General features: G+C 44.8%; 1 protein-coding gene across 3 annotated transcripts in view; it reads left to right on the forward strand.

Annotated features, from left to right (window-relative positions):
- The window catches only part of LOC146808571 (E3 ubiquitin-protein ligase TRIM39-like), a 124,744-nt gene that overhangs the window by 53,073 nt on the left and 50,469 nt on the right, over window positions 1-21,202 (forward strand). For all 3 annotated transcript variants that reach the window (XM_085623593.1, XM_085623594.1, XM_085623595.1), the window contains 3 exons: window positions 9,172-9,270; window positions 14,087-14,317; window positions 20,984-21,006. In XM_085623593.1, coding sequence (XP_085479719.1) covers window positions 9,172-9,270; window positions 14,087-14,317; window positions 20,984-21,006 — 353 coding nt within the window. The remainder of the gene's footprint in view (window positions 1-9,171; window positions 9,271-14,086; window positions 14,318-20,983; window positions 21,007-21,202) is intronic.

The following is a 21,202-nucleotide window of genomic DNA, read 5'->3' on the forward strand; positions in this document are numbered from 1 at the left end:
ACATATGTGTCTTTATGAAAAATAAATATTTGTAATATATGTATAGCTAAAGATTAATGGAAGAAGACATGGGTAAATAAGTGTCTAAATACAGTGATGTAATATTTGACGTCATCAGCAGAGGATTGCGGTCGCGTGAGTTATAGTTGCCTGCACTAACTATAACGGGGGAATTTCATTGGTTTTTTACGAGTGAAATGTCCAGCTAACTATAACATGTGTGAAACCTATGGTTTTTTTAAGTGAATTTGCAAGGTTTTTTAAATGCTAATTCGTAACTATAACGTATGTGAAACCTATGGTTTTTTCAGTGAATATATAAACATATAAATATAATCTGCATATCTATATAAATATAAAATCATGCAAACATATACATATATGCATACATATCCATGGTATGTACATGAAAGTTTGAAAAACTCTAATACAAGCAAAGCTAAAAAGCCACCTAATTACAAACAGAATTGCTTTAACTTAAACGAGGGCGAGACATATTGCATTTTCAATGGTTGTTTACTTTGATTCCATCAAGAAGGCATTCAGATGTGTCCCACATTTTCCATGAATTCTGAATGGTAGCACTCTAGTTGCTCATTAGATCACTGTAGTAAAGCTACTGCTCACCAGGGAAGTCTGCTGCTGGTATTGAAAGTGCATGTTTCTGTCTGCATGTCAGAATTTTTTAATGAAATAGAAGAGGATTTGATAAGTCACTCAAAATGTGCCCTAATTTTTCTTTTTTCCTCACTAATCATAATTTCTATGGCAAAATGAACCTCCTCATTGTGTTCCTTTTAAATTAAACTACTCACTCTCTACTGCTCACTCGCTACTACTTTCTACTACTCACTCTCTACTACTCACTTTCTACTACTCTCTACTACTCTACTACTCTCTACTACTCACTCTCTACTACTCACTCTCTACTACTCACTCTCTACTACTCACTCTCTACTACTCACTCTCTACTACTCACTCTCTACTACTCACTCTCTACTACTCACTCTCTACTACTCACTCTCTACTACTCTACTACTCTCTCTGTCTACTACTCTCTCTCTACTACTCTCTCTCTACTACTCTCTCTCTACTACTCACTCTCTACTACTCTCTCTACTACTCTCTCTACTACTCTCTCTACTACTCTCTCTACTACTCTCTCTACTACTCTCTACTACTCACTCTCAACTACTCTCCCTACTACTCTCCCTACTACTCTCCCTACAGCTCTCTCTACTACTCTCTACCACTCACTCTCTACTACTCTCTCTCTACTACTCTCTCTACTATTCACTCTCTACTATTCACTCTACTACTCTACTACTCTCTACTACTCACTCTCTACTACTCTCTCTACTACTCTCTCTACTACTCTCTCTACTACTCTCTCTACTACTCTCTCTACTACTCTCTCTACTACTCTCTCTACTACTCTCTCTACTACTCTCTCTACTACTCTCTACTACTCACTCTCAACTACTCTCCCTACTACTCTCCCTACTACTCTCCCTACTGCTCTCTCTACTACTCTCTACCACTCACTCTCTACTACTCTCTCTCTACTACTCTCTCTACTATTCACTCTCTACTATTCACTCTACTACTCTACTACTCTCTACTACTCACTCTCTACTACTCTCTCTACTACTCTCTCTACTACTCTCTCTACTACTCTCTCTACTACTCTCTCTACTACTCTCTCTACTACTCTCTCTACTACTCTCTCTACTACTCTCTCTACTACTCTCTCTACTACTCACTCTACTACTCACTCTACTACTCTCTACCACTCACTCTCTACTACTCTCTCTCTCTACTACTCACTCTACTACTCTCTACTACTCTCTCTGCTACTCACTTTCTACTACTCTCTACTACTCACTCTCTACTACTCACCCTCTACTACTCTCTCTCTACTACTCTCTCTACTACACACTCTCTACTACTTGCTCTCTACTACTCACTCTACTACTCACTCCCTACTACTCCCTACTACTCACTCTACTACTCACTCTCTACTTCTCCACTACTCTCTACTAATCACTCTCTACTACTCACTCTGTACTACTCTCTACTACTCTCTCTACTACTCTCTACTACTCACTCTCTCTACTACTCACTCTCTCTACTACTCACTCTCTCTACTACTCACTCTCTACTACTCTCTACTACTCTACTACTCTCTACTACTCACTCTCTACTACTCACTCTCTACTACTCACTCTCTACTACTCACTCTCTACTACTCACTCTCTACTACTCACTCTCTACTACTCACTCTCTACTACTCACTCTCTACTACTCACTCTCTACTACTCACTCTCTACTACTCACTCTCTACTACTCTACTACTCTCTCTGTCTACTACTCTCTCTCTACTACTCACTCTCTACTACTCACTCTCTACCACTCTCTACTACTCTCTCTACTACTCTCTCTACTACTCTCTCTACTACTCTCTCTACTACTCTCTACTACTCACTCTCAACTACTCTCCCTACTACTCTCCCTACTACTCTCCCTACTGCTCTCTCTACTACTCTCTACCACTCACTCTCTACTACTCTCTCTCTCTACTACTCTCTCTACTATTCACTCTCTACTATTCACTCTACTACTCTACTACTCTCTACTACTCACTCTCTACTACTCTCTCTCTACTACTCTCTCTACTACTCTCTCTACTACTCTCTCTACTACTCTCTCTACTACTCCCTCTACTACTCACTCTACTACTCTCTACCACTCACTCTCTACTACTCTCTCTCTCTACTACTCACTCTACTACTCTCTACTACTCTCTGCTACTCTCTCTGCTACTCACTTTCTACTACTCACTCTCTACTACTCACCCTCTACTACTCTCTCTCTACTACTCTCTCTACTACACACTCTCTACTACTTGCTCTCTACTACTCACTCTACTACTCACTCCCTACTACTCCCTACTACTCTCTACTACTCACTCTCTACTTCTCCACTACTCTCTACTAATCACTCTCTACTACTCACTCTGTACTACTCTCTACTACTCTCTACTACTCACTCTCTCTACTACTCACTCTCTCTACTACTCACTCTCTCTACTACTCACTCTCTCTACTACTCACTCTCTACTACTCACTCTCTACTACTCTCTACTATTCTCTACTACTCACTCTCTACTACTCTCTACTACTCACTCTCTACTACTCTCTACTACTCACTCTACTACTCACTCTACTACTCACTCTACTACTCACTCTACTACTCACTCTACTACTCACTCTACTACTCACTCTACTACTCACTCTACTACTCACTCTACTACTCACTCTACTACTCACTCTACTACTCACTCTACTACTCACTCTCTGCTACTCATTCTCTGCTACTCATTCTCTGCTACTCATTCTCTGCTACTCATTCTCTGCTACTCATTCTCTGCTACTCACTCTCTGCTACTCATTCTCTGCTACTCACTCTCTACTACTCCCTCTACTGCTCACTCTCTACTACTCCCTCTACTACTCACTCTCTACTACTCTCTACTTCTTACTCTCTACTACTCTCTCTACTACTCTCTCTACTACTCTCTCTACTACTCTCTCTACTACTCTCTCTACTACTACTCTCTCTCTACTCTCTCTACTACTCTCTCTCTACTCTCTATTACTCATCCTCTACTCTCTACCTCTCTACCTTTCTCTACCTCTACCTCTCTACCTCTACGTCTCTACCTCTACCTCTCTCTACCTCTCTACCTCTCTCTACACGCACACATATGCACATATATGCATTTATATATATATATATGTGTATATATATGAATATACATACATATATAAACCCATATATAATCTGCATATCTATATAAATACAAATATAAATGCATGCGTACATATACAGATATGCATGTTATTTACATGACATTTTGAAAAACACTAATAAAAGCAAAGCTAAAAAGCCACCTAATTACAAACAGAATTGCTTTAACTTAAACGAGGGCGAGACCTATTGCATTTTCAATGCTTGTTTACTTTGGTTCCATCAAGAAGGCATTCAGATGTGACACATTTGCCATAAATTCTGAATGGTAGCACTCTAGTTCCTCATTAGAGCACTGTAGTAAAGCTACTGCTCACCAGGGAAGTCTGCTGCTGGTATTCAAAGTGCATGTTTCAGTCTGCATGTCAGAACTTTTTAATGAAATAGAAGAGGATTTGAGAAGTCAAAATGTGCCCTAAGTTTTCTTTCTGCAGCACTAGTCATAATTTCTATGGCAAAATGAACCCCCTCATTTTGTTCCTTTGCAAATTAAATGTTTTAAATGTTACCACTTTATTCCAATCAAGATGGCTGCAGGTGTGCCATACCTTTGTCATAAGTAAGACTGTTAGCGCTCTAGTTGTTCTTTAAAACACTCTGGGATTTCTGTCATTGGGCTATACTTGGGCTACATCTCGGTGATATTTGTGCTACATTTGGGCTCTTTTGTCTCTGGTGGCCATCTTGGGAGACTTGTTATGAAGTTTCCTAATTTCCTCATTTACTGCAGTCTCCTCAGTAGGCATACTGTCAGTTTTTTACTTTGATTCAATGAAGAAGGCATTCAGATGTGTCACACATTTGCCATAAATTCAGAATGTTAGCACTCTAGTTGCTCATTAGATCACTGTAGTAAAGCTACTGCTCACCAGGGAAGTCTGCTGCTGGTATTGAAAGTGCATGTTTCAGTCTGCATGTCAGAATTCTTTAATGAAATAGAGGATTTGAGAAGTCACTCAAAATGTGCCCCAAGTTTTCTTTCTGCAGCACTAGTCATAATTTCTATGGCAAAATGAACCCCCTCATTTTGTTCCTTTGCAAATTAAATGTTTTAAATGTTACCACTTTATTCCAATCAAGATGGCTTCAGGTGTGCCATACCTTTGTCATAAGTAAGACTGTGAGCGCTCTAGTTGTTCTTTGGAACACTCTGGGAAGCTGCAGTAGAACACAAAGGAATCAACTGACAGTCTCTGCCCTTGTTGGATGTACATGTTTTACTGAGAATGTCAGACTTCATTCTCACATGACTGAGAAAGATAATGTGAATTGACAGAAAATATGCTCTCAGTTTAGCTTATAGATCACCTTCCAAACCTCTGTGGGAAAAGCATGTGAAAATAGTTTTCTCTCAAACATGATTCATGATATCCCAGCAGAAGGCTTTTTCACATGGTAAAATCACCTTAGAACATACAATTCCTAAAATGAGTATGGTACCATCAACAAATGATTTATAATGTAACTAAAGTCTTAAAACCTTCTATTAACTGCAATGCTTTTTAATGAGGTGCTATCATGTATATTGGTCCCAAGATGGCTGCCAACACTTCTTGGATGAAGTGCTGACAGCCAATCAGATCTCACAATGAAATGTGTGGTTAGGCTCCGCCCAGATATGTATATGATTTTACTTTTGATTTTCTCAGGAACTACTGAACGGATTTACACCATATATGCAAAAGGCACATGCCTGACCTGAGGACTACCTCTTTGCCAAATTTCAAGTAATTCTGTTCAGCCGTTCTGGCTGTAGCTGTGTCTAAAGGTCCTATGGAAAAATGCATGGGGATAACGCGTTTTGGGACCCCCCTTTTTTCTCGGCCCCCGCTTGACGAATCACCCCGAGACTTTCAGGGTAGGAGTTGAACGGAGCGCCCCATTAGTTTTGAAAATTAAGTTATTCAAAATAGAATTTTGAGATTTCCTATGGAAACTAGGTTGTAACTATAACTATCTACTGGCGACCGCCAGTAGATTATATATATATATATATATATATATATATTTGAACAGGGTACAAACCACTCCTACATATACATATGTATGTATATATATACTTGGACAGGGGCATGAAGTTGTGATCTACTCTGTTTTATGCATATATACTCCTCGCATAATAGTAGAAATGGGGTCTCTAGTTGGGAGTGGTTTGCACCCTGTCCAAGTAGGGGCCCTCATTCTAGTCAGTTTAAAGGGATTACACACCTAAGATAACCCCTGCTCACCCCTTGATATCTTGGCACGAGCAGTCAGGCTTATCTCAGAGGCAATGTGTAAAGCGTTTGCACATAACACACAGTGAAAACACTACAAAATGACACCACGCCAGTTTTAGAAAAATAGGCACTATTTATCTGAACAAAACAAGACTAAAATGACAAAAATCCAACGTACACAAGTAAAAATATCTCTTTGGAAGGGGTAAGCAAGTTCAGTCCATAGAAATCAATGGATGCGATTGTTTAAGACAATGTACCTTAGATGTGTCAAAAATCGAAGATGAGGAAAGGCGCAGGGGAGTTGAAGCATTGAAAAAGCAGGTCTTGCATCGGTTCTATACTGCTACAATGTAGGTGAGGCATCGGTTCTATACTGCTACAATGGAGGGGAGGCGTCGGTTCCTTACTTCTAGGCAGGGGAGGTGATATGTTGTTTGGAGACCTGAGGCATTGGTTCCTTTCTACTGTGTGTGTTGATGAAGAAATCGGTGCCCAGGGACTATGCAATGAAAATCCAGTCAAAATGCAACGATTCCACAGTGGCGAAGCAGGCTCTGCATCGGAGTAGTGTGTCAAGTATGTTGGTGAAGCGCTGCTCAAAACTCATTCACAGTCGTGCCAGTACAGCAAAGCAAACAGAAAAGTGTCAGACCCTCCGACACCTTATCCAGCTCTTCTTCCTGGAAGAATGTCCTCAACTTAGAGGAGTTCTGAGTATATGATATCAGAGGCCCAGTACTTATAACTATTTCAGCCTTCCAGGTAGGCAGACTTCAAAGGAAAATCTTTGTAGGGCACAAGAGTCTACGTTTCCGTGATCTGGCTTCAGATACACTCCAAAGTGTGGAGACTGCTTTGTGTGAGGACAGGCACAGCCTTATTCAGGTGTCTGTGACAACTTCTCCGACCACTCTAACTCAAGTAGGCCCATCAGCCTGGTGATGGGTCATCAGGATAGGCAGGGCACACCTCAGCTCCCTTTGTGTGACTGTCTAGAGTGAATGCACACACAGCCCAACTTTCATACTGTTAGAAGGCGACCTCAGAGGGGCCCGGAGGGGGCCCTGCCTGTCCTGAGACCCACCCTCGAGGTATCGTAGCCGGGCACTGGCGGGAGACTCCTCAGGGGAGGAATCTCGTATCTAGGATCGTACACTCGGCACCACACGACCAAGAGACACCACACCGAGAGTTCTTAAGAATAAATCTTTATCAGATCGGAGTTGTAGGTTCTTTATGATCAGCAAGGCAAATATATACAAGTGGAGCGCGGACTCACAAAGTCTTGGAGGGGAGTTAGGAGGTAGCGGGACAGTCTTTGGGGATATGGATCAGATGCAGGAGCGTACCCGGCGCACAGCTCACAATCCTCGAGCTGGGGGATACGTTTTCGTCGTGGGGTCCGGCGGGACCAGGAGAGTCTGTGGGAGCCGCGAGTCACTCAGCAGGGCTCAAGCACAAGTTCGGAGGTCTTACGATCTTCAGGGAGCCGCGAGTCACTCAGCAGGGCTCAAGCACAAGTTCGGAGGTCTTACGATCTTCAGGGAGCCGCGAGTCACTCAGCAGGGCTCAGGTGTTTCCAAGGCGAATCTGCCGGACAGTCCCAGAGCACCCCTTGTTATAGGGCGACTCCTCCTTGATGTCCGGAGTCTGTGCAGGCAGGGGTCTTGTCACCTGGGGGTCGCTTGTCGGGGTTTCCTGCCATTGTCCTTTGATCCTTTCAGGGCCGGGTCGGGAGGAGTCCCAGACACCCAGCAGGCGTGGAGCCAGCCCTCGGGGAGGCCGGCGGGTCGATCGAAACCCACCTTCCCAGGGAAGCGCAGAGGTGTGATAGAAACTGCTCCTCCTTCTCTCATCCCAAGGGGAGCGCGATGTCCTCCAGCCGGAGTGGCGCCTCTAGGCCAGGGTCGCGCTGGGGCTGGGCGGCCATCTTGGTGCATGAAGTGGGCACACGGGCCCGGTGTGGCCGAAAGGAGGAAGGCCACGGACGGGGAAGTCCGGGTCGGGTGTGTGTGTTCTGGTGGGAAGGATCGGCTAGGCCGTGGGCTCGGGGGCTTGTGTGAGGTGCAGGGGTCAGGTATGGCTATGTTACGAGGGCCGGGTCTAACACATACTAACCCAGATGTGTAGTCAGCAGACAGGCAGAGACACATAATGTTTAAAGTAGGAAAATGCTAAATTTCTATAAGTGACATTTTCAGACCTGCAATTTAAAAACCAACGTTACTAACAGATATATTTTTAAATTGTGAGTCCTAAGACACCAAAGTCCAGTTTTCCATAAGCTTCCAATTGGAACATATGCTTGCAAGATGTTACAGGGCAGCTCCAATGCTAACCTATGGGAGAGATGGGCCTTGCTGTAGTGAAAAGATGGAATGAGCAGTATTTCACTTCCAGGACATGTAAAATACAGCATTACATGTCCTACCTTTTACATACACTGCACCCTGCCCATGGGGCTATCTTGGGCTTACCTTAGGGGTGCCTTACATGCACTAAAAAGGTCGTTTCAGGCCTTGCAAGTGGATGAATTTGGGAGGTCTAAAAGGCAGTTTAAAACTTCACACACAAAGACTGCAGTGGCAGGTCTGAGACATGTTTAAAGGGCTACTCATGCAGGCGGCACAATCGGTGCTGCAGGCAAACTAGTAGCTTTTGAATTGCAGGCCCTGGTCGCACACCGTGCGTTGTACTTGGGACTTATTAGTGAATCAAATATGCTAGTCCTGGAGAAACCAATTATCATTATGTTTTAGACAGGGAGCACGTGCACAGGCCAGCAGTGGTAAAGTGCCCAGAACCCTAAAACCAGCAAAAACAAAAAGCATCTCACAGTCAAAAACAGGAGGTCAGAAGCAAAAAGACAGGGGGAATCCCACCAAATGATGCCAGTACTGTTACTTCCTTTTAGGGAGTATTACTGTTAGGCAGCTAAACTGCAGTTTATATGATCCTATCATTGGGCTGAAGGAGGTGAACAAAGCAGGGGGAGGGATGAAGAACAGGAGGAAGTGGACGAATGACATAACCGAGTCAGAGATGGGGAGGAGAAGCACCAATAAATGCAGGGGAGGGGATGATCCGCCTCAACAGCACATGCCCCCTTGAATGCAATTGTGATATTTTATTTCCTTAGAAAACAATTGATGTCCACCTGAAAAACTTGAAAATAGATCTGATGGAGGAGCTGAAGGGATTTCAGGGTGAGGAGAGTTTGCAAGCAGCAGAGCTCGAGGTGAGTAAGGCATTTTTTTACTAAAGTTGGAGTATGGGAACTCAATTCTGTGGCCTCGAGCATTGTGGGTGGAAATGTTAATTAATGTAAATGTTATAAAAGCACCTGCACACAGAGGCTGCCGCCTTCTTTCCTCTCTGGCAACGAAGGCAGTAGCCATTGATTGATTGAACTGACCTAATTTAGGGGTATATTTGTTGATAATCCCTAGGCCTCTTTCTTTTTAACCCTGTCCTGGGAGACCGTAAAATAAAGACGTTTGGTCCCCCAGAGTCAGTGGGGGGGAAACAGCAAATATTGAAAATAGAGCCTCTAAGTGACCAATATTTCTTTATCAAATGGCCTCCTAGGGCTCATTTGCAACACCAATTCCCAATATCAGTGTCATACACCAAAGTTGATTAAAAAAGCACATTTTTATTGAATTCTTCATATAAAAAGTATTTTATGCTTTTTTAAAAAATATATTTTATCATTTTACCATTATTCTATGTTCCTAAAAAAAGTTGTCATTGTATACATATAACAAATAGACATACAGTTACCAAGAGGTCAGCAATACCTCTTAACATTTTAGTGTGCAGGGATTCTCCAGCATTTTAGACCAATAATATCAGCACTTGAACAGTGGATTAGCACTTGAACAGTGTGTTAGATTGACATTACTGCTGATTCTATCAATTTATTCATCTATGGATGTATAAAAGGCCAGGTAACCAACATTACAACTGAAATATCACAATACATATGGTAGATACACAAATAACCCCACACTCAACCATCAACACTTCATTCTCACCTGTCAAGCCATCTCACTCACACTCCTACACAGAAAAGATTCAATCATATCTGGGATCCTGTCCAAATTAACAGAGACAGACGATCTCATTCTTTGTGATGCAAATATCACCCATCAGTTTCCTCTGGTGTATATGTCTCTGAGAGGACTCCGTATATGTATGATAATGGTCAACGCATGTTTCAGTTGGTCTTCATTTAAATCACCTTCATCAGGACCAAAATGGAGGTAGCCAAATCTCAAGTAAAGTGGACAGGAGTGATCAGGAAGTCTATATATTTCTTTGAGTAAGGCCGTAATTCCTTATACTTTGCAGGACAGGGCCACAAGACCATAGAGGGCCCTGGAAATTACGTGCTGGTCCATTCCTATTTGTGATAAAGAGTATGACATGGACTACAGCACTTGTTCGATGTTATAAGTGTCTTCCTTCTGAGTACCCTGCATAGGTTGGTTGGACATCGTATATCCGAGCATCGAGCAAGATCACGGAAGAACACTTCAACACCACCCTCTGTCAAAACCCCAACTGCGCCACGACCGACACCTACTCCGCAGCAAGGGAATTTCACTGCTGGGTCTCCTGCTGTGCCGACAAGCTGGCATCCCTCCGTCACCTCGCCAAACCACATCCTCTGAAGGCAGCCTGGTTCACCACAGAACTCCAAGAGTCAAGACATACCTGCAGACGCCTAGAGAAAACCTGGCGAAACCAGAAAACCACGGAAGCACGGAACAACCACGAGCGCCCTGAAGGAATACCACCAGCGCATAAGAGACACCAAACGGACCTTCATAAGAGACAAAGTCCATACCAACGTCAAGGAGCTGTTCAACGTCATACAGCAATTTGCAAAACCCACTTGCGAAGCCATGGATGTCACACCTTTCCAGGAACTCTGCAACAAGCTCAGCTCCTACTTCAATCTGAAGATCAAGGCCCTCTGCGACAACTTCAGTGAACCACCACCGGACACTACCCCCCTACGCACCACAGCTGACAAGCCAACCATCACTTCCTGGGATCCCACGACCATAGAACTCATCACCGCGACCATGAAGAAAACTCACTCAGGAGCCCCAACGGACCTCTGCCCACCGCACATCTTCCACAGGGCCGCCGCTGTCATCACACCCGAACTAGGATTGACTGTCAACGCCTCCTAGACTGGAAACCTATGGCTGATCCAACGGACCTGAAAAACTACCAGCCCATCTCTCGCCTCCCCTTCGCAGCCAAAGTCACCGAGAGACTTGTGAATGCCCAGCTGACTGCTTTCATCGAAGAGAACTCCATCCTCTATGCTTCCCAGTCTGGATTCCGCAGCAAAAACAGCACTGAGACACCCCTTCTTGTCGCCACTGACGACATCCGCATGCTACTAGACCAGGGACACACTGTGGCTCTCATCCTTCTAGACCTCTCCGCAGCCTTCGACACTTGTCTCACATCGCACGCTCGCAGCCAGACTTCATGACGCGGGGATACAGGGAGCCGCCCTTGACTGGATCCAATCCTACCTATCCGGCAGAACCCAGAGAATTCGACTCCCTCCCTTCCTCTCCGAACCCACGAAAATCAACTGCTGAGTTCCCCAGGCATCTTCACTCAGCCCCACATTCTTCAACATCTACATGGCCCCCCTCGCCGCCATCGTCAGACAGTATGGGCTCATCATCGTACCCTACGCCTACGACACCCAGCTCATCCTCTCGCTCACGAAGAATCCCGAAGACACCAGACTCCGCTTCCAGGAAGGGATGAAGAACGTGGCAGCCTGGATGCAAGACAGGCTGCCACTCAACTCAGAGAAGACCGAGGTCCTCATCCTCTGATCCTGCACCTCTGCCTGGGACAACACCTTGTGGCCCTCTGCTCTCGGGAACCCACCCACCCCGACTGACCACGCTTGGAACCTCGGCATAATCCTTGACTCTTCCCTCTCCATGAACCGCCAGATCAACGCCGTCGCTTCTACTAGTTTTAACTGCCTTTGCATCCTCCGTAAGACCTTCAAAAGGACCCCCCCCTGACTGCAGAAGGACTGTCACCCACGCACTCATAACCAGCAGACTGGACTACGGCAACGCCCTCTATGCCGAAATCAACCGGACTCTTCCACGCAAACTCCAAACCATCCAGAACGCCGCAGCCAGACTCGTCCTCGGGACTCCGTGTCACGAGCACATGACCCAACACCTACAAGGCCTCCACTGGCTCCCCGTCGAGGAGGGTCACCTTCAAACTCCTCACCCACACCTAGAAATCCCTCAACAAAATCAGACCCAAATACCTCAACAAGATGATGAATTTCATATGCAAATTATGTTGTTAAATTCTTTTATATGCCTGCTTTTATGATTTTAATGTTTAAAATCAAATAAAGCTCGTTTTTGATTGATTGAGTATCCCTTCACGTACCCAAGAGGAACCTCCTCTCCGCCGACCTCGCCCTGGCCAAGGTCCCACGCATCCACAGAACCGGCGGGAGAGCTTTCTCCTGCATCACGGCCAAGACCTGGAACAAGTTCCCTGTGAACATCAGACACTCCCCGACCCTGCACATGTTCAAGAAGGACCTCAAGACCTGGCTCGACTGACCCGGAGCCGCTCCCTTCCCCCCAGCGCATTGAGACCCTCACGGGTGAGCAGTGTGCTATACAAACCCCTGATTGATTTATTGATTAGTGGCCCGATATGCATCTTAGATCTAGCTCACGCTCTGACGATTTTCCCATACCTATCCTCCTTTTTCCCAATCCCTCCCTATGATTAGGGCACACATCTTCTCTGGCTCTAACGTTGGTAGAACAATACATTCATGATTCTCTGAGATTGTACTTCTAGTGAGTATACGTTTAGACAGGGAGTAGTACGGTCTCATCTCTCTCTAGGGCACCTTCCTTTGATTCTTTTTGTGCATTAATAAGCAGCCATTGATTGACAGGAGGAAGTCCCAATCAGATACTCGCACATTAAGCGTGGTACAGCCAGTGTCCACCTGAGCAGCTATCAGCACCACTCCTCCCCAGTAAATACAAGATTTACAATAACACTGCAGGTCCAAACTGCTAGGAGTAACACCAGGAAGTGAAGTGTACTCTTGGGGTCTTCTGGAGCAAATTGTGTGTCAGGGAAAATTAAATGATGTGTCAAGAAAAGATCAATTATGTGGTATGATGCACTGTTTCTGCTAGTATTACCCGGGCAAAAGTTTTACCTCATTAGTACCACTGTGACACCCAAATTCAGAAACTAGCAACAGAAGGAGGACAGTCAATCTTTGTGAATGGTCTTTCACTGTGCAACAGACATGTTGCTGCATCTTTGGTAACTTTTGATCTGTTTGAGCTAGAACTTTTTTTTGTTTTGTGCAAGTCTGCAAATTATGCACCAAATGATGATTATGTGGTATTTGTGGCAAATCCATGCCTATGCAGAAAGCGCAGCACCCACAAAATCACATGAACTCAGTAGGCCTGATAATGTCTATAAGCCATCTTGTACCTGTATGTATTGCATTGAAACAAGCCCCTGGCTAGACCTAGGTTTACTTCTCTTCTTGGTCATCTAGGGGCCTAGTCGCATAGGCGTTTTTTACTACGTAAAGTGGAACCTTCTTACGTAACCATAAATGCCTCTGTGAATTGGCTGAAAATTATCTTTTTTTTGTGTTTTTTTTTTTTTTTTTTTTTTTAGTTTTACGTAGCACAAACTCAGCCCTAGGATGGGAGCACCAGTTTCATTACACAAGGACACGCTCATTTTTTTTTTTAGGCACAGGGAGATTGGGATTTTCCCAGAATCACAGGATGTTCATCCGATGTAAACTAAGGATCTTATTTCTACTGATGTACTAACAGTATTTCCTTATCTGACTGTTCTTTGGCTCTGGCCATGTGCTCTCGGTTCGATGTGGAATGACTTCCTCTTCTCTTTTGCACTACAGTCCAGAGCTATCACTGTGAGGACCTTGACAGGTGGCCATGACTGTTCTCATTTTAAATTTTTTTAAGCTAAAAGTTCAGCACCAGAGAGACAGAATCATCTGTGAGTTTGAGGAACTTCGGCTGTATCTGGAGAAGGAGAAAATGCGTGTTCTCAGCAGACTGGAAAGGGAAAAAGAGGAGATTTTAAAGATGAGCCTTGAGAAGGCGCTCCAGCTGGAGGAGAAGCGGTCATCTGTCCAGAGGCTGATCACCGGGATGGAGGAGAAGTATCAGCAGCCCGGGGTGGATCTGGAGAAGGTGAGGGAAGGGAATTTACTTCATCGCACAAATGCTGTGCATAGTGATCGGGGGCACACTTGGTGGTGCAGAATGGGTTCATTGGGATCGGGGATACGCTCGGTGGTGCAGGGTGGGTTTACAGGGGACCGGGGTCTCTCTAGGTGGTGTAGGATGGGGTTAACAGGGATTGAGGGCAGGCTTGGTGGTGCAGGATGGGGTTCACGGGGGATTGTGGGAACGCTCGGTGGTGCAGGATGGGGTTCACAGGGATCGGGGCTTCACTTGGTGGTGCAGGGTGGATTTCACATGGCTCAGGGGTACGCTCAGTGTGCAGGATGGGGTTCACAGGCTCGATGGGCACGCTTGGTGCTGCAGGATGGGTTTTACAGGGATCGGGGGCATGCTTCGTGGTGCAGGATGGCGTTCCCATGGCGGGTCAGGGGGATCTCTCGGTTGTGCAGGATGGGGTTTACGCGTTCCAGTGCAAGCAAGGAAAGCTCCCTGACTGCTGTTTGAATATTAAAATAAAGTGATGTTCAGTTGGTTCCTCAAGCTTCTGCCCCCGGTGTCACCTGCTGCACAAATGAACAAACTGTTGTAGATGCCCCATAAATATAGACCGAGAGGGCAGTGGGGAACAAGGGGTGGTGGTGTCTCCACTGCTGACTTGGGATCAGTAAGCCCCTGCTGGTGTCCCCTGATCCTTCATATAACAAGCATACCCCCCCACCTCCCCGCTTCCCCCCAATGGCAGGGTACGAGTAGTAGAAGTTGTAGTGAAATAAGGTTAATTTAAACCAGTGGTTTGTTAAACTTTACATTAAATACATTATATTAAAAGGCTGCTTTTAAAATGACCCCAGGTATTGAGCAAGGCACACATGCAGGCGCAGAAGGAGCTGCTAGCCTCTAAACTGCAATGCCCTATTATATTCTAGGGACTTATAGGTATTTGTAATCACCGTGCCCTATTGTCTACTAGGGACTTATAGGATAGGTCATGCCAATTGTAAGTGTACCCTAATACATAGTGTACCCTAATGCAAAAAAGGGGATGCACCGGGTACCCAGGATGACTTGGCAACACTCCAGTATTGTATTTTGTTGAAATTGTACATGGAATTGTTTGACCAAAGTTTTAAGGTGTTTGGCTATATTTCTCTCGATTTAGACTTCATGTTACTGGGTTATTATTTGATGGGATATGAATATTATAGCCTTAGGTTTTGGGCTAACTAGACTGTGGACCCAATTTATTATAAAAGTTGTAACTCTGCACCCTTAGAGATACACCTACATAAGGGTGCACATTTACTACTCTTGGGAATTCACAAATCATCCCTTTTGAACGTCTGGACAACCGTGCCAAGTGCAGGGTTCAAGGCATACTACTGAGAGAGGCTCCTATTCCACTGTGCCAAAGTCTGTAGAGCTTAGATGTACTTCTACCAGAAATCTTTTGGTGAACTCTATTAGGAGTAAATGGTGGTATTCTCATCTGTAAACAGACATTTCTGGCCCAAAACTTTGTGGATTGTGCCCTGTGAGTTTGGTAGCTGGTGGGGTTTTGTCTTGGGAGAGTTGCAGCTTCTGTGTACTTTCTGTGATGTCCTGTGTGTTTAAGTCGGAGGTGTTCTGTGCCTTAAAGAAAACCTCCCACATAATTTATTAAAGACTTTTTTCATATAGCGTAAACTAGACCCCAAGATCTCAGCTATCAGAGTGCTTTACATGAGCACCAGTTTCTCTACAGATGGACGCATTCATTTTTTTTGTTAGGCACTGGGAGATAACGTGATTTTCCCAGAATCACAGGATGTTAATGTTAATGTTAATGTTAAGGGGAATTTATTAAGCGCGCTGACACCATGAGTTTCCTGGCGCTGATAGACTACCAAGGTTGTGCAGAGGAGACTTAGCGGGGATGTGAAAAAAGCAGGGTTTTCAGAGATTTCCTAAAAGACAGAAGAGAAGGCTCAGTCTTGAGGGAGAGTGGAAGGGAATTCCACAGCTTAGGTGCCAAGTGGATAAAGCTGCGACCGCCTAGTCTAGAGAGTCTGAAGCGAGGAATAACCAGAAGCTGGAGATTGGAGGACCTCAAAGTACGGGAAGGACAGTAAGGGGTGACCAGGACTTCACAAAAACCGGGGAGGAGCCGGTACGGGCTTTAAAAACCAGGCAGCAGACCTTAAAGGCTATTCTTTCACTGATAGGCAGCCAGTGTAATTGGTGGAGCAGAGGTCTAGCTGACTGCCATCTTGAGATTTTGAAGGCAAGTCTTGCGACCTGGTTTTGAATAATCTGTAGCCTGGAAAGCAGGGATTTTGGGAGGCCAAAGTAAAGGGAATTGGAGAAGTCCAGACGGGACATCACCAATGCTATTATGACCTGTAACAAGGCTTCCGGAGTCAAAAGGTGGGCGACTTTCCGTATTCTGTAGAGCTCGAACATACAGACGGAGGTTACAGCACTCACCTGAGCCTTGAGATTGAGCTCAGAGTCAATAATGACCCCAAGACTCTTTACACAATCAGCTGGAAGAGGCGGAGGGCCGAGCTCAGAGGGCCAGAACTGAGGACCCCAGTGGGAAACGCTCCTCCCGGGAAGGAGGAGCTCAGTTTTCCCAGGATTGAGCTTCAGTTGGTTTTGATTCATCCAGTGCTGGATGTGTGTCATGACCGCCTGGAAGTTGGTGATGGCGTCAGGGGAGGTGAGGGGGAAAATAATTTGTAAGTCGTCTGCATAATTGAACACGGTGACGTCCCACCTGCCCAAGGAGTGGATAAGGGGTTGGAGATATAAATTAAAGAGAAGGGGAGACAGAGATGATCCTTGGGGAACGCCGCACAGCGACTGGGCACTAGTAGCTCTGAAGGGGCCCAGTTTGACAGCTTGAGATCTTCCCTCAAGGAAAGACCTGACCCAAGTCAGGGCGAGCCCACGAATTCCAGCTGACTCGACACGGTGGAGTAAGATGGCATGATCCACCGTGTCGAAAGCTGCCGACACGGCTGTTGAGTGTCGTTGCCGAGACTCGAACCCGGTTCCCCAGCTTTCAGGTCGACTGCTCTAGCAAAAAGGCTTCATCCTATGAGATAGACAGGGGGGGGGGTGGTGATTTTTTATTTTTTTAACCGTGTGAGTTTATGGGATCAATACCGTTGTTATCAAATTTAGTTTTTAAGATTGAAGTTAATGGTTGTAATGAATCTTTTGTGTATGTTGATGATTTAAAATTGTATACTTTTTAAAACCGGGATATAAACATATTCTTCTGAAAAAAATATTTTATCTATCAATATCAGCCCTTAACAAGCGTGGGAAGCAATAAATTGAATCATTTGACAACAAATTGGATGAGATATAATTTTAACAAACACAAAACTCCTGGTTAAGCTACTTCACATCTGTTCTCAATTTCAACTATTCATCTAACGCTGGACTTTGTAGGGATCCCTCTAAACCTCAAAAACAATTATATGAGCACTGCCATATGTACTACTTCACTTGTAGTATACCTTTACTAACCATTATTTCCAAAGTCAATAGGTCTTGCCTCTAAAAAGAGATTCTCTTTACCAAAGCTTGTTTGCATTAACCACAGGTGTGTCCTAACACATGCTCATGCTGATGCTGTTTTTAGTCGCAACCTAAAAATGAAAGCCCAGCGCACTACCTAGGGTCAGATATCTATCATAAACAGTATACTGTGACAATGAGGCAACCTTCTATTGTTATGATCTAGTCTGAAGAGGTCTGCAAGGAAAACCTTGGGGGTGCTGTGTTCAACAGATGCAGGTCCAGTCCTTCTCATCCAGGCAAGAGGGCACAAGGCAGCAGGGCAGCAGTCCTTCAGAGCAGCAGTCCAGCAGAGTGGCAGTCCTCCAAGCAGCACATCAGTCCTTCGTTGCAGAGTATTCACAGGTCCAGAAGTGTACTAATTGAGGTGGTATCTGAGGTCCAATATATATACACAGTTCTGCCTTTAAAGTGGGAGAAGCATCTAGAGGTTTACCTTTGAAGTCCCCAGGCGCCCTGCGATCCATGCCCTGGCTCCAGACTAACTACAGGCAGGATGCAGCCCTTTGTGTGGAGGCAGGACACAGCCTTTTCAAGTGTAAGTAGGTCTGTGCCCAGCTCCGCTCACCCATCCTGCCAGTGATGGCCCATCCAGGCACACCTAATCCCTCTATTGTGTGTGGCAGTCTAGGAGGAATACACAAAGCCTGACAATCAGCTGCACTCAGGCATGTTAGCTAGAGAAAGGTTAAAGACACAAAATTACTAAGGAAAGAAAATATCTGCCAACGTTCTAAAAGTGGCATTTTCAAAATTGCAATTTAAAATCTGACTTTACCATCAGACAGGAATTTTCATTACAGTTCCAAAGACACCAAACCTGAATTGATTACTTATGCCTATTCAGAAATTGCAGATTATTAAGTTTACTAAAGTATCTCCAATGTTCTCCTATGGGAGAGGTAGGCCCTGCAGTACTGAAAAGCAAATTTACCGGGTTTTCACTACCGGGACATGTAAAACTTAAAATTCCATGTCTTAAACACTGCCCTCTTCCCTGTGGGCTGTTAAGAGCCTACCCTAGGGGTGACATATGTATTAAAAAGGAAGGTTTTGGCCTGGCAAAATTTTATATTTTGCCCGGTCGACATGGCAGTTCAAAACGGCATACACAGGCTACAATGGCAGGCCTGTGACTTGTTTAAAGGACTACACAAATGGGTGGCACAATAAGTGCTGCAGACCCCCGTATAGCATTTAATTTGTTGGCCCTTGGTACATGTAGTACCACTTTACTAGGGACTTAAAAGGAAATTTAATATGCAGTTGGGGATAAGCCAATGCTACCATGTTTAAAGGAGAGAACACAAGCACTTTGTGAACTTTACCACTGCTAACCAGTGCTAGAGTCCTAAGTTTGGGAAAAACGAGTTAAGCAAAAAAAAAAAAAGTGGAGTGTAAAGGGAAAATGTGTGCGGATAGCCCTGCAGAAATGGCCAAGGCCAATATCAGAACAATTCCATCTACCAGAGCTTTTCTGACAGTGAAGAAGCATTCTATTCTTTTATGACAATATAATTACCAAAGTCTTTTTACTAGATCTTTAAGCCTCCTCATTGAGTTCCCGCTACTAGGGGTTCTGGAGGAAGCCTTCATTGGAATGTACCATTCAGTGGTGCGTGTGTGATCAGTGGTTTAGGGAGGTCACCAGACTGCTTGTTGGTCAATGTACAGTATTACAATTGCTCCTCAAGGACACCTAATTGATTATCCATCACTCACTGATTAGCCATCTTGTTGGACATCCATTACATCTCACACCAGGGCTTTCAGAAGAAGAGAGAACAGAAGTTCAAATGTAAATCAGTTTAAAATGAACTAAGGTAACTGAAATATCACTGCATCCGCCTTTGTTCGGCTGTTGCCTCAATACATGTGTTAAAGGTGCTTAATCTTCTGATAGAATACTTCTCATTACAGTTCAATGGCCATTTGTAAGCCCTACAATCGCATATAAATAGGGGGTGTGTATGACCACCTAGGGTGAGAATGAGTTACAGCTTCAACACATATACTGTATTTGACCCAGAATTTTACAAGCCACGTTATCAATATTTAAAATGTAGGAATAGTGGTGCCTGGAATGAGGTAGGCTGTCGCAAAGCAAGGTGCCTGTCGTGCAGTACCTCCTCAACTGCTTAACTCAGTTTCATGAAGTCTAAATGGACTGCTGCACCCCCCTTTGTCCATCACACTAGTAGCTTTCAAGAGAGGAAATCTGATTGGTCGAGAGGGATCTGTCTTTGAGGCGCGCCTGCTGGCTTTTGGTGGAGAGACTTACCTCTTTCACTTTTTACCTTGTATGATGCTCTTGTTGTTGATTCTCTTGTTCCACTGGGTGTTGGTGTCAAGTGCACATGGACAACACTTTCCGCAATCACTCACCTTGTTTCGCGAGGAAAAAAGCCTAATCGGATTCAAAGGGGGCTTAAAATCCTTTTTGGGCTGGTGTCTACTGGACTTCCACGGCACGTGCCGGCACTTGGACAGCACTTCACCAAGGCACTTTGTGAGTTTGACTTGCATGACTAGGGCTGATGTTTAAGACAACTCTCGATCTGTGATTGAAGTGACTTAAGAGCATCTACAGGGCAACAAACCCTCAGAAGTGAGGGATATGTCTTTGTACATGGGTTCTACTTCCACATTCATGGACCCTTCTAGCCTCACCTGGTGTGGACAGTGTAGCATCCGACCAGCCCAGGTTCTTGCCAATAACCACGCCACACACGGAGAGTAGTTGTACGCGTCTTTATTGTTCTGCTTGTAAGCCAGAACTCAGCATTCTAAGCCTGCCTTCAACTCATCCTTCCAACGCTTACGTCACAGGCCTACGGTGTACAGTGTGCACCAAAAGAGTTCCAGCGTTCTTTTATTTAAAAGACACTACAAAGGGTGAGGGGCGGGTGGTCCTGAGGACAGGAAGGTTGCGGTAAGTGAGACAGGTGTGCTGAGACTGCAAGACAGTGACATGTAAACCCTAGTCTACAAAGAACACTCTCTCCCACTTACAGAGGCTGCTCAGGACTGAAATGTGTGTGGGATCATTCCGAGTGACCTGGAGGTAACTAATGCTTTTCTGTTGTGTTTTTGTTCTACCTCTAGGACATGCAGAGAGCTTTGCGCAGGTAGGAATTGATTCACATATTTATGTTTGCGGTTTTGTGTGACACACGCTGTGTAATTTCAGACATGACAGCTCTTCACGCAAATGAACAAGTTAGCCAGCCTTACTATTAAACCAATCTCTTTCTCCCTCTAATTACTAGAACTAGTACACCAAGAAAGAATCAGGCATAAATATGGGTCAAATCCCACCCAGGG

The sequence above is a fragment of the Triturus cristatus genome, chromosome 8, assembly GCF_964204655.1.
Source record: "Triturus cristatus chromosome 8, aTriCri1.1, whole genome shotgun sequence".
Classification (NCBI taxonomy): domain Eukaryota; kingdom Metazoa; phylum Chordata; class Amphibia; order Caudata; family Salamandridae; genus Triturus; species Triturus cristatus.